Raw genomic sequence first — 14554 nt, 5'->3', positions numbered from 1 at the left:
GGGTGTGTGGCGGGAGAAGGGGACGAGCGGGCTCCGTTCTCCTCCTTCTCCTCTTCCTTTCCTTCAGCATCTTCACTCCTGAGGGGAAAAGGAAGCTGGGGCAGCGCCTCCCCCCTTCCCCGCACACGGCTGAGGGCCGGTCCTCGGCGCTGTGCAAACGCCGGCATCGCGTTCCCGGTGCGAGCTGTTTCGGAGCCGGCCTGTCCTCCTCGGTGGGCTTCGGCGGGCTGGGGGGATGGCAAGTGGCTTCATTTATAGCGAGCCTTCAAAACTCTTTGCTGTAGTCCTGTTTTTGCCGCGGTTACTCTGCGTGTAAGGGATGATGAAGAGTGGATGGCTTGGATTTGGAGGTCATGTGCTAAGGCTGTGCCTAGTCTTGAAGTTTCAAATCTTGAAGTTGTAACGCAAAAATAATAGGAAAATTTTTTACACTACTGATGTTTTCTGCTGGTTTTGACTTCCAAAGAGCAATTGCTTTCTCTCAGGTTGAGAAAATTTGGTGTCAGGGGCTTCCTATTCATTTTCTGAAGTCCTAAATTCTTCTCAGTATGTGCTGTCTTCAGAAGTTGCTTACCTTTCAGGCATCTGTCTCCCACGTGCTATGAGATCTCTCAACCAAACAAAATTAAGGCTTTTTTGCATTGGGATGGGGATAATTTTCTTTTGTGTGAGGCCTTGGTTCACACAGGAACCTGACTTCTGTTATGTTGCAGTCTGTCCTTCCCACTTTCTATGATAGCCATTATCAAGAGTGCATCAAGTATATGTTAGCAAATGAATCAAGCTTTTAAAATATGCTTTACTGCCTGCTGAATGCCATCTTTGCTACCTGGGGTGTTCAACGTATCACTTTGTCATAATGTGCATCTTTAATTTTATTTTACAAAAACTTTTGACTCGGTGCATGCCTGCATCATTTGTAACAAAAGGAGGTGGCATGTGGTGGCAAAAATATGCACAATCATAGAATAGGCTGCGGAGCTTAGTTTGCGGGCTAGAACTCTACTATTTCATCATCATGTTTTATTTATTACACACACTGATTTTTTTCTATCCAAAACCACGTAACACAGTATGCAATGAGTGTATGTATCTTTGTATGCAAATAATAAATCCATATTACAAGGTCAAGCAATTAGAAGTAAAAGAATACATAGTAGAGACTGCATACATGCAAAAAAAATCCCAAAACAACCCCAAGAGCTGATACAACTTTCAGTTACAATTCTGGTTAGTAGCCTTTCATTTGTCATTTGCAGTCAGGTTCTGTCCCGTATACTTGCACACACAGTTTAGGCCCTGCGCTGAATACAGTCTTGTATGTTTATGGGCCTGTCTGCTCCCTGAAGTGATGTCAGATGATGATGTTAGTGTACTTCATATTGACAGGGAGGCAGTATTCTGACTTCAGAGATAGAGAACTGAGCTGCAAAGATCAAGATAATCAGATGTATTTCTTTAATTTTAGATATTAAGGCTCAATTAGTTCCCAGCATGAACTTTGAAACATTCTGAATGATCATCGACTATAGTGGCAAATAATCAGTGCTCCTAAAGTTGCTTATTGTGTGATACATTTAAGAATGTAACAGCAGTGCTTGTCTGTGAACATCTGGATTTGAAAGGCTTGCCTAAGGGGAGACATTCAACTATGCTCTCTGAACAACAGTCAGCTTTGTAAACAGGAAACTCTCCTGCCTCTTCCTGCAGTCATCTTCCTTACTGAATGTAGAATTACTTCAGAAAACGGCTTCATTCACTGTAATACGTAATGCATACTGGAGAAGGTTAGGGACCTAATAGCATCATATAGTTAGTTATGCATATCCATGAGCAACTATATTAAGATTACCTGGAAAAGTGTCAATTCTGGCTGTTTAGAGTTACTTTGATTATACAGTCGCATACATAACTGATGTGTGGGTATCTGTCTTCTCTCTTAAATCTATGACCCCAGCACCTGTTAAATAAGAGTATCAAGGGGCTGGATAAGTAGCTAATTTTGCTTCAGCATTTTGCTTCAGCCCTGAGTTTCTCTTAAGCAAGTGAGAGTTCTGGTTCCTCCCCCCTGCCACCTCAAGTAGTCCATCACTTTGCAAAATTGAGAATTGGTGGAAGGAAGCTAGAAGCCCCATAATGTTCAGAAGGGAGCGATTTTTCTAGTCTGAAAGACAGTAATGTTACATCTTGATTAATGGTTGTATTCCCTTTTTAACAAGGAAAAGAATCATGTTATCTTTTAAATATGGATCATTTACTTCACAGAATTCACAGAATTGTTAGGGTTGGAAGGGCCCTCTGGAGATCATCTAGTCCAACCCTCCTGCCAGAGCAGGGTCACCTACAGCACGTTACACAGGACAGCGTCCAGGCGGGTTTTGAATGTCTCCAGAGTGGGAGACTCCACCACCTCTCTGGGCAGCCTGTTCCAGTGCTCCACTACCCTCAAAGTAAAGAAGTTCCTTCTCATGTTAAGATGGAACTTCCTATGTTCAAGTTTATGCCCATTACCCCTCGTCCTATCACTGGGCGCCACTGAAAAAAGACTGCTCCCATCCCCCATCTACTTGTTAGAAGTATTTCTATTTAAATGTTATCTTCAAAAGAACAAGTGTTCAAAATCACAAGGAACTTTTTGCTTAAAAAAAGGGTAAATTTAAATTCAGAGGTTGAATTTTTGCATTTATAGGATACTGTTTTCAATTGCTTTTACAATAGCAAGTCCTACTTAGGCTTGTCTCTTGGCAAAACTAATAGTTACTGTATGATGAAAGTAAAACTGAAGAGAAAAAACTTAGCATATACAGAAGTGGTATCTGATGCCACACAAAATACATTTTTCTGCTAAAAAAAAATGCTTTGTGATTGCTATTCAGGTGCCTGGTTAATAATAGGTGCATACTGTTATATTCTTCCCTTAATACATTCCTTTTTTTAGGTGCTATTGTATACTAAAATACATTTCCATGCTCCTATTTTCCTGTGTCTTCTAATAGAGCAAACTTTCTAGTTTGGAAAATCAATGCCTAGGAATGTGTTATGCTCTGGTGTGCAAGAAAGTAATCTTTAATAAACATGTAGTAACTGGCCACTTTCTGATTTGGGAAAAAAAAAAAACCAACCCATAATCCATTTGTTTTATACAGGGATCAGCTTTTCCTATCAATTATGCAAGCAGAATTATGCAAAAGCAGTGTTTTCTTCCGTAAGTATAAAAGGCCCTTTTTCTTTCCACTTCTCCACATTCCCTAAAACAATCCAACTTCAGTGACTTGTTTTATGCTTTCCCCCATTACCACATTTCTAGAAACTCTGACTTGATGAGAGTACGGCTGGCTGGATCCCGTGCTGATAGCCAGAGGCCTAAGACTAATCCTTTGGTAAGTGTTTCATAGAATGGTATTTTGTGTGTTGTCTTAGTAACAAAGAGGATGTACAGAAAAACTTGATTTCCTTTATTGCAGCTTTTTAAAGTTCTGTCTTAATGATGTCAAATTTGCCGTAGAGAAAGAAACAATTTAGATTATTGGTATTTGAGATTTTTATTTTTATTTTTTTTTTAAGCAAGATTTCTGCAGCTCACAGTTGTCTTTTAGTCACTTTCCTCCTTCTCTATGCAGCTGTAACTCTATGAAATACCAGCTTTTTGGCCACATTCAGTTCAGTGGCTGCAGCAGCTTAGCCAGCCTACGGCCTTTGTCTCTGGCTTGGAAACTGGGAAGTTCATGAAAGCATCTTGCGTTTAGGATCTGGATGCCTTGATTTTGATTTTGACTTTGACTTTAGAAACACGTGCTCAATCTGTGTAATACATGCAAGTAAGCCAAAATCTGATAGGCAGTATTAGATCCACAGTGCAGACCCAGCCTTCCTGCCATGTCTGGTACACTCCGGATTTACTGTGCTAAACTGCCTGGGAGTAAACCTGTGGGAAAGTCAGTGCTTCCTGGACATATCAAGGCTTTTCAGACTATCAGTGAGCCCAGGCCATCAGAAATGGAAGCTCTAACCGAAAGTCACAAATTTGTAACTGAAAGTCATAGACTTGTACCTCGACAAAATAAAGGATAATATGTCTGGGGATGCCTACTATGTTTAAAGTAGCCTTATAACTGACTTAGTAAAGTGAGAATTCTGGTTACTGTCCATAATGTTCTAGTTACTGCCCATACCCAATTGAAGTCTGAGAATTTCAGGTATTCTCACTCTGCTATTTAAAATACAAGTATTGCTGCTCCAGACTTGCGTTAACAATAAGTTTCATTCTCTTTTGCTAGTGTTGTCCTCCTTATATTTTTCTGGCATTGCCTTTCCTTTTCTGATCAAGAAATCTTACCTCAATATTCAGAAGTTAGGTATCTCTTCACACTTTTGCCTTCCCTGATAAGAGAACTGTGAATCAAGAGAATACTGTCAGCCTCTTGTAGATAAGCTAAAATAAGCAGCTAACAGTGTTTGGGGTTTTTCTCCTCTTTTTACAAGTAGGGTGCCCAGGCTAAGAAAATACGCAGTGCGTGCATTAATTAAGGAGAACATGGAGTGGTGACAATTGTGCTTTCTTTAAAAATGCAGGTATCTATTTCAGATGAGCCAGAAACACTGTACAAGAGGTTGTCCCTTCTAGTTAAAGGCCATGATAAAGCTGTATTGGACAGCTATGAATATTTTGCAGTGCTTGCAGCTAAAGAACTTGGCATCTCTGTTGAAAAAGTGTAAGTAACTCATCTGCAGAGTGATGTGGTGTTAGATGCTTCTTATGTCATCTACTATAATCCAGGTTCTGTGCTTAGAAGTATTTTCTCTTTTTTTGGAAGAAACAGGTGTAATCTGACATTTTTCTCTCACATTATAAATCTAACACTTGTAAAGATTGTATATCTAGCACAGTGATGAGAAAGCAGCAGCAGTTCTACACTCAGCACTGCCATAGTAGGAGTGCATTTTAACTACATGAAGGATATTGACAGTACTCTTAAGTGCAGTTGTCAGTGCTCTAGCTTCCCTGAACTAATGCTGGTTATTAACCACACCCATGTGGGTTCATAATAAACTGTACCAGACTTTAATACTTCCTTGTAGATCTTTTAAATGTGAAATAAGAACAGGGAATTCAGCATAATCTTTCAGATAATTTGCATTGCATCCTTTATGCAAAATGAACTTTTCTTTTTGTGCTTTGTTCAGACACAAACCTCCAAAGAACATAGAACGATTGACGCTTTTAAAATCTGTACACATTTACAAGAAGCACAGAGTTCAGTATGAAATGAGAACACATTACATGTGTTTAGAGGTAAGAAAAATGTTTAAAAAAATAGTATGTTCTAGGTGCACAATTCAAAGATGTTAATAGATGTTAATTCGGGAGTGAACAAAACTTCCTGTTTACTTGGGTTAGGGAGTAGAGTGCAGGGAATAGCAGAAAACAGCTGACCTATGTACATCAAATGTAACACAAGTTACTGTTGAATGTACAGCCTACATAATTCTTTTATTAAAAGGCTGACTTTCACCATCTTCTTAACAGCTGAAAGCATTATTAAAAAATAAGGTGGAATTGAGTGTTACAAGTTTTATGCTCTTGGTTTCCAAGAATCAGTGGGATAGGAGCTTTCTCAGGAAGGGAAGAAGATGCAGCTAAACCATTGTCATTACCAGTCACTAAGGGTTCTGTTCTTTGTGAGTTTGTCTGATATTTTTGAACACGCATACTTCTGCGTTATGCAGCAACATGTGGCAAACTAAAACTGTGGGGGCGAAATACAAGAAAGGAAGTGTATACAAACCACCAGTTCTGTGGCTGATGACACACACTTCTGTATGGTTTAGAATGCAGATGTGGTTGACTTTCTTAGAAGAAAGGTTTACTGCCAGCATTTTGTGGCTCCTGGGTGTCTTACTGTATATTTGCACAGTGCTTAACAAAATGGGACTTAGCTTTAAGTCGCCATACAGTAGTGCAGTACAAACAGCTGCTCACAGACCATAAGCACTATTTTTGTCATCCAGGAGAAACTAGAAAATCAAGAACTCAATGGAATTCTATAGTTGCAGGATTTATAACAAGCTTGAACTTTGAGAGTATACAAAAGCTGCTAATTCTTGCAAAACCTGTCATTAATTTCATCTGATACATGCAGTGCTAGGATCCACCACAATTAATACATGTGACCACAGGCAGTATGTACAATCCTGTGAGGTGAAATAACTGCTTTGTACCTAGACAAGAGTTGTGTACAGCTCAGCTGCCTCTGTTCAATACTATGGAAGCTGCCCTCCTCTAAGATGCTTGGTCCCATAGCTAGAACTAGAGAAGCTAAGCCAAACTCGTTTTTATGTATTCTGTGTGAAGTATTATTAATTAGTAGTTCATTTTAAAAAACATTACTTCTGTTTCAGTTAAAGTATCTAACAAGCAGTACAGCTGCAGTTTACTTGGAGTATGTTCAACGAAACTTACCTGAAGGGGTTGCCATGGAAGTAAAAAAGGTAAGTTTCCTTCTCACTTCATTAACTGTTATGAGACCAAGTCCTGATGCAAGGACCAATAACTACTAAAGTCTTCGGAAAGTCAGCAGAGGAAACGTGTGTAGTTTGGAAGGAACATTTTTCAAAAGTATTAAATGGTAAAGAGGCTGTATTGCTTGAAAACGCCACTAGGTGGCATTTTTAATCTGATAAACATCTTAAACCAGAATAAAGGAAAGTAGTTAGATGTCAACTAGTTGGTATAATAAATGATTGTTTTGCTTTCCTTTTAGACTAAGATAGAGAAAATACCTGAACACATTCAGGAACCAGTTTGGGATACACTACCTTCGGTAGAAGAAACTGAAGTCAAGTCATGAATTCACCAGGTACTTGACTCCATTACTGCTGAAATTAGTTGGTCCTATCAACCTAATTTACTGAGACAGTCTACTGTTAAATAAAATGTCTCATAAAGTAAATATATAAAATCTTGTTTCATCGAGTTATTCTTGATCGTAACTCCCGGTATGTGTAGACTGAACAGCTATAAAGTGACAAAGTTTGGCTGTACTCTTTGATCAAGAACTGTGGTCATCTATAATATATTTGTAGAAAGGTAAAATTTATTTTTATTTATATATATACACACATAAGTGTATTTCTATAAAAATATATATTCAAATTCTCAATCTCTTTTTGATATTAAATGGTTTCTGAATTCTGAAATACTTGCAAAATCCACTTCACATTTGTGTAATGTTTAATGTTATGGATGCCCAATTGCTGCAAATTTTTTGCAGTAGCTCCTTTGAAGTACCTGAATCCTGGGTATACCTACAGCTTAAGTATTAACTTGTAGTAAGTCAAAAAACACAATCTTAGAGAGCACTGAGGCATATTGAGACTTTTCTAGGCTACTACAGTTCCAATAGCCTCATTTCCAGTCTTAGTAACTGCTTGCTAACAGAAGAACACAGTGATCACAGTACAAATCTGAGACTTCCACAGGCTTACATCTCAAATGAAGTGCTTTTAGAACCATGTTGCAAAGCAAATGGATACTAGAAAGCGTCACTGTGGATAGGACAAACAGTGCATTAAGTGTTCTAGTTCACTATAGGGAATGTCACAGCCTTTTTCTTTACACAATAACCGATTGGCTGGGTTGGTTGTTGTGTAAACTGAGTCTAGCTGGACACCACTTATGCTTATAGGGGAAAAGCAGTACAGATAGCAAAGGAGTGCTCAACTGCTTTGAAGATTAGTTCACCGTGAATCAAAGGAGATATGACTAGGTGCAAACCCATCGTGGACTTTACCTTCAGATTGCATTAAGCACTTCTACCTTTACTAGGGTAACAGGAAGGACACAGCTGCAAGAATCCGCTTCAGTATTAAGGGAGTGGCTTTGATTTGACTGCTATTAAAAGAATTTACAGAAGGAATAGCCAGCTGGGTAACAGGACAAGACAACCAGAGAGACTGGATCATACTTATCAAGAGCGTTCAAAGCTTTATACAATTGCAACAGAAAAGGAGCACAGTGTTACTATCAGACAGATATGGACAATCTTAATGGGAAATAGCTGAAAGACAAGAAACCAAGCTTGTTCTTGGAGATTGTCTGTGTTTTCTAGCTGTACATAGGCCCAGAGCTGTTTTAGGAGCAGTATTTCGAGACAGTCAGCATAGCTGGTATCACTCATGATAGCCGTTTTTTTGTTCAAGTAGGTGCATACAGCACATGTAACGTTCCTCTTCTATAACATTTTTCTACATACTTTACGGTAAGAGGACAGCATTATGGGATTTGGGGGTTTGTCTCTCTAAAAAAGAAGTTGCTCTCTCACCAGTCAATCAAAAACTCCTAGTTATCTTAACAAAAAGTACCTCTCTTTGGAAATGCTATCCATTGAATTACAAGAAACACGATTGATAAAAAGTACATGCTTGCTTTCTACTTCTATAAAATGCCACTTGATAGTATCAAAAAGCACACAATCAGTGTAACACATCTGCTGATGCAAGGTATTTCGTACATCAGCACATTATTATCACTCATCTTTCATTCCCTCCTGCCATGTAAATATTAACTCTTTGCTTCAGTATTAGAATATGTTTCCAGTTTAAAATAATAGAAGGGGGTTTTTATGTTAGTTACTGAAAACATTCATAGGGCCTTTCTGCTAAGCTGTTAGGGTACAAAAGTTTCACCTTTTACTCAGAGAAAGTTAAAATATCTACGTTATGGAGAAACAGTAATATCATAAATGAGTAACGCCAACAAGACTCCAAACATGTACAGCAGCTTCAGATACCTAGAACTGATTAGAGCCTGTGGTGGTCACACTGCTGAGAAATTAAAAAGCTGAAGGTTTAGTTTGCCATCAAAAATCAAAGGCAGTGATAAAACTTTCAGACCAAAACAATCATTCTGTATTATCCAAGAGGGAACATAAAAAATAAAACCAATATTCTATGCATAGGTTAGCTCAGTAACTAGTTGGCAGAAAACTGAATTCTGGTATTTCAAACAGGATCAATTTTCATCTGACCAATTCTTCCCTAGCAGCAGCACCCACTCAAAAGCAGAGAAAGTCATAATGCAGGTTTCTTTTCTCTAGCGTCTCATTCAAATCTATACCTCTACTTCCCTCTCAAACATTAAATAACCTGTCCCAATGCAGGGTATCAAGGGTTGGAAAACCCGGCCTTATATGCCCTTTCCAAACCATTTTCAACAAACTGGGCATTCATGTACTGCAGAACTAGCTTGAAACTCTGAAAAGAATGTATCCATTTTTCTGGGTGTCCACAGAAGGTTTAGGGCTATCAAGTTTAGGGGTCTTCATCCCCTTCTTTCACGTTCAGTTTTCCATTTCTGGCACATAAGTTGGAATGCACATGTCTACCAAGTTGTCAGCTAAGCTATCTGCTGAATTATGTATGCTTCTACATAAATGTTTGTGGGTTTGAGGTTTTTTAAGCTGATGTTGCTATAGACAACACATGGATTCAGGCAGCTTATGTGGTTAGTATACTTTGAATCTTTCTAAAATGCTTCCCCCCCCAAAAAAAAACAAGACTAAAATTTTAAGATATGCTCTCTTATTCTCCATATTCCATATTTTTTCAGTGTGTAAGCCTGGTAGTTCTTTAAGGAATAGTAAGTTCATTGTAGTAGTTTCTACATTAACAACACATTACAGTAACCACAGTGTAAGGAATTACAGTGTCAGTAAACATATCAGCCTTTTTCTTTTCAAAAGCATTGCAGCTTTATTTTCAACACCAGCACTTGAAATAAGTTCACACTGGCAAAAACAAAAACAAAAGCAGTGGCAAAGCAGTTTCTAAACTTAGTTTCCATCAGCAAAATAAGAATATTAGGCTAAATATGGCTATTTGAGAACAGATGTTTAATACAAAAGCACCGAGAAGTTCTGTTCTTAGCTAAATTAGTTTTGCATAAGAATAAACAAACAAGCAACTTCCATGTATAAGTAAAAAATATTTGCCTGAATAACTTTCTGTTGATTATTAATGCTAAAGAAAGACAGATAAAGAAGTATTAAAAATCCATTGCTTTAAATATGCCCATGCTCTGCTCTTGCAGGAGGTCAGCGTAACACCTTCAATTAGCTTCCAAGGGGGATTGTGTTACCCTTTAGAAGATAACAGCATCATTCTGTCACCGAAAAAATCATGCCACATCCTGAAAGTCCTGCAGCTGAACTGGCCTGCTGAAACGGCCAACTCCGCAGGCATTCGTGTTCTTGGGCATTCAACTTTACGCCACGGACTGTAGCATATAGCTTATAAATTCCACTGCCTAAGTAACTTAAGGCAAAATGATTTCAAGTTTAGCTCTCCATTTGTGCATTTGGATGGGAAAAGAACGTGATCAATACATTTATTCCAATTAAAAACATACACTAAAATGAAAAAATGGCACCTCACAAGGGAAAAAACAAAAGTAGAAGTAGAAAAGCAGGGATGAAGAAAATCATAAAAGTGAGTGCTGCACCGATAAATAAGACAAAAGAATGAAGGCAGTAAGCTAACAACAAGGAGTCCGACATGTTTAAGTTAGCAGAGTTCTCTAAAATAAAGGAAGCGGCTTTTATAAACCGTGTGTCTCTGGAACATGTCACGCAGATGAAAGTGCTGAAGATACACAGGTAGCAGAGCAGACTTCTGCTGATGGGGTTTAATCGTGGCTGCTGACAGAATTAGGTCAGCAGAGCAGATTACAAATAATTCAAGCTTTTAGCCTTGGTTTTCTTTCCAATATTATTGCTGGAATCAAAGACACTGCTGCATAGGAAATCTGTTAAAAGAACACCACTGATGATCTGATGCTAGCAACTAGAAGCTCCAGTGAAGTGATGTGCAAGTTCAGCTAGCAACTTGGTTTGAAATTTTTAAGTTGATGGAGTATCAGCAATTATGTTTCATTTAGAACAGAGTTGTGGAAAAGCTGTGGAGAGAGCCTGCGGGAACCAGGTTTGGCACTCCCCACTGTGCTTCCCTTTCCCCACTGTTTGTTCGGGCTCCCTCCACCATCACCGGCAGAGGCGAGGGTCCCTCTGCCTGCTGACTCGCTGCTCCCACCTGCAGGGAGGGCTTCAGGAGCACCAGGTGGGCTCTGCACGCACGCACCGTTGGACCCCGCTGCGAGGAAAGGGACATGGGCAGGAAGGGGTGTTGGTGCTGGATGGCTGAGCTGCCTGCGTTATGTACGCTGCTGCTGCTGAGGTGCCAGCCAGCCCCGCCCGGCGTACAGCTCTCACTGCTGACAAGAGGGACTCGGGTCACGGTTTGGGACACGGGCCCACCAAACTGGGGTGGCTCTGCCATTGCCCCCTGGATGGCGTTCTTCCTGCACTGCTCCTTCTCTCAGGGGAAAACACTGCCTTAATATGGGCCCGTCTGTACAAGCCTGTGTCACAGTGCTAAGCACCGCCCAAGCCTGCCAGATACGTTAACAAGCCCCTGTATTAGTGTGCCTGCAGTTGTCTAACACAGAAGAAATGCTTCAACGTGGATCACAGAGGCTGACCTGTAGCTGTTCCTCGTATAGCCCCTGATACCAAAAAGAATGGACTTTTACATCGTCCTCCTCTTGACTGCCTTGGGAAAAATGTGTTGCATCCAGCCTGTGAGTTGGAAACGTTAAAAAATTATTTTGTTGTTGTTGCTACATGTTCTCTGAGGAAGAGAGAGTTAATTTACAGAAAGGATTACCGTAACACACTGCATGGCTACATGCTCTCCAGTCCCGTGGGATGTCAAGGTCGGTGCTGCTTCGCTGCCTGTGCCTCACCAAGGAGAAGCTGAGGTGTTAATCTCCTAGGGAGCACGTCTTCTAATACATCTTGGTGAATGGCCACACAATGTTTTAAATAGTTCACAAACAGTTTAATCCTAAGCACCAAATCCTACCCGAGCAGGATTCTCACGCAAGGTGTGGGGAGGAGAGAGGGAGGAAGGAGTCAGGCAGAAAGGGGGCAGCAGTGCCAGGAGTATAATCAGTTTTGAGGGTGAAATTGAAGTCAGGATGAAGGAAAATGGGGGACAGTAGCTATTAAGCTACAGGCCCAAATCTTGCAAGCAGGTAGTTATCATCAAAAGAAGTGTGAATAAATGATTGCAGAAGCAAGTGTGGGCATTCAGAGCATCACAAAAGAACAAGATTAATGCATTTTTAATTCACTAAGGCAACATTAAAAAGCAGAATGAAACTCACATAAGTAGTGTGAAATATAGCCAGAATTTTTGAAGAGAGACACTTCTAAACAACACTTAAACCCAAGCTATATCCTTACTACCACCAAATTCCTGTAATTTCCCTTTTGTTTTTGTTTTAATGCATCCATGAATGCACAGGCTTCCAGCTGTTCGCTACCTTAGCGGTTGTGCCCAAGTTCAGTCCCCCAAAAGCTCCCAAGTCCTCAAAGTTCAGCTCTGAACAGTGACTCCTGCTCTTCCTGCTGTCTCCCAGTGCCAAACTGTAGAAGTTGATAAGCAACAGTTTTTGCAACACGCAAATAAACCTCCTTTTTCACACTTCTGACAGAGGTAGGATGGCTTGGCAATATTTTTCCTCTTACAGAGCATGGCTGCCAATTCTACAAAAAAAAAAAAGGTAGTCGGAAATAGTTTAGTTTAGTCAGTGGTTTTACACAATGTGTTGGCTTTGACAGAGCCTACTAAGGCAATTTTTACTGCTGGTCCACAGCTGACTACCGCTCACATGTATCTCCTGGGGGGTGTCGTGGTTTAACGCCAGCCGGCAGTTAAAACCATGCAGCTGCTTGCTCACCTCCTCCAGTGGGATGGGGGAGAATCAGAGGAGTAACAGTGAGGAAAAAACTCGTGGGTTGAGATAAAGACAGTTATAGACAATAGGTAAAGCAAAAGCCACGCGCACAAGCAAAGCAGATCAAGGAATTCATTCCCTGCTTCGCATGGGCAGGCAGGTGTTCAGCCATCTCCAGGGAAGCAGGGTTCCATCATGCATAATGGTGACTTGGGAAGACAAACACTATCACTCCAAATGTCCCCCCCTTCCTTCTTCTTCCCCCAGCTTTATATACTGAGCATAACAACACATTGTATGGTATATCCCTTTGGTCAGGTGGGGTCAGCTGTCCCGGCTGTGTCCCCTCCCAGCCTCTTGTGCCCCCCCCCCCAGCCTGCTCACTGGCAGGGCGGGGGGAGGAGCAGAAAAGGTCTTGAGAGCTTAGAAACAACCCAAAACACTAGTGCGCTATCTGCTATTCCCATCCCAGATCCAAAACACGGCGTTACACCAGCCGCCTGCAAAAACGAGTTAACTGTAGCCCAGCTGAAACCAAGACAGAGGCTACTCGGTAAACCGGGTCAGCAAAATGATCTGGATTAAGACAACTTCCTTCACACCAGAAGGGTTTATCTGTAAAGTCAGTCAACTTCACTGGTGTTACTGAACGGGCAGTGGTATTAACAACATGCAGGAGTAACTGCTGGAGGCTTCTGCATAACTGAAGTGCAGTTAACATGTCTGCTTGCTTCAGCCAAACCCGTGGATGCCCTCAAGTCCAGATAGACTACCGAGAAGCTACAATCACCAGCTGCTAGAACATTTTCCCCCCAAATAGTCCATGCCTCCATCATATTTGGAATTACCTGGTTTTCACTTAATTCTGGTCCCCTCTTATCCAGGAGACAAACTGGAATCTCTTGTGCACATTTTGCAGGAGGGAAAGCATAAGTAGACTGCGGAGTCCTGCATTATGACCCCATGTACAGCCCCCCCTTACCAACGATCAGAGGAGTTTCTGCTAGGTCATGCAGAAACACAGGGGCATAAGGAACATAAAGAACTTTACAGCAAAGAATTGAGTTTGATTTTTGTTTCTTATTTGACATAATGTAAGGTGGTTTCTGGACAACTGTAGATCTTTGTACAGGCTAAAGCCCTAAACTTCACCCTTAGTAAGATTCAGCAGTCAGATGTTAGAAGATCCAGAATTTAGTGTGATTTCATTTGGAGCTTTTGATTTTACCTTTTAGATTAAAGCAATCTGAACATTAAGGACTTCTGCTGGGCCTCCTCTTCTTCCACCTCTAGTCTTATTGTAGAGGTTTCCCCCCAAAACGCGTGGCTTTTAGCCCAGCACTGCAGACCATGGGGCCGTTTGGGAAGATGCTGCTGTTCAAGTGGTGTCTGCATGAGTATGCCATTTGCAGTGTTCCCCCGCATATACAGAGGGTCAGTCTCTTAGGAAGGTTGGATTGCATTTAGGTTGTTACTGCTTCTATATCTAAACAGAAATCAGAAGTAATGTTGCATTAATCTATAATGCTGCCAGAATTAAAAAAAATATATAAATATTCTTTATGTGAAGAAAGCTCAGAGCTTCTTCCTAAAGACCATTCCCACAGCAGAAATCGGAGCTTGTGCAGATGCCCGTGCTTGCCTAATTGATGTCAAAAGAACAAAGTTAAAAGTTTATGAAGAAGTTTTGGCTGGGACACAGTTGAGACATCACAGAAAATACCTCACCTGAACAGGATGTGAAACAAAGCAATGTGTCTT

General features: G+C 40.6%; 1 protein-coding gene across 1 annotated transcript in view; it reads left to right on the top strand.

Annotated features, from left to right (window-relative positions):
* MRPS10 (mitochondrial ribosomal protein S10) overlaps positions 1-6945 on the top strand; it is a 32548-nt gene extending 25603 nt beyond the window's left edge. The window contains exons 3-8 of the mRNA XM_009888461.1: positions 3147-3205; positions 3308-3380; positions 4573-4712; positions 5185-5293; positions 6400-6489; positions 6762-6945. Of these exons, the coding sequence (XP_009886763.1) occupies positions 3183-3205; positions 3308-3380; positions 4573-4712; positions 5185-5293; positions 6400-6489; positions 6762-6848 (522 nt within the window). The 5' untranslated portion in view covers positions 3147-3182 and the 3' untranslated portion in view covers positions 6849-6945. The remainder of the gene's footprint in view (positions 1-3146; positions 3206-3307; positions 3381-4572; positions 4713-5184; positions 5294-6399; positions 6490-6761) is intronic.
* Positions 6946-14554: the final 7609 nt, after the last annotated feature.

The sequence above is a fragment of the Charadrius vociferus genome, unplaced genomic scaffold, assembly GCF_000708025.1.
Source record: "Charadrius vociferus isolate BGI_N301 unplaced genomic scaffold, ASM70802v2 scaffold340, whole genome shotgun sequence".
Classification (NCBI taxonomy): Eukaryota; Metazoa; Chordata; class Aves; order Charadriiformes; family Charadriidae; genus Charadrius; species Charadrius vociferus.
Note: the sequence above shows the minus strand (reverse complement) of the source record. Positions and strands in the feature narration are given on the sequence as shown.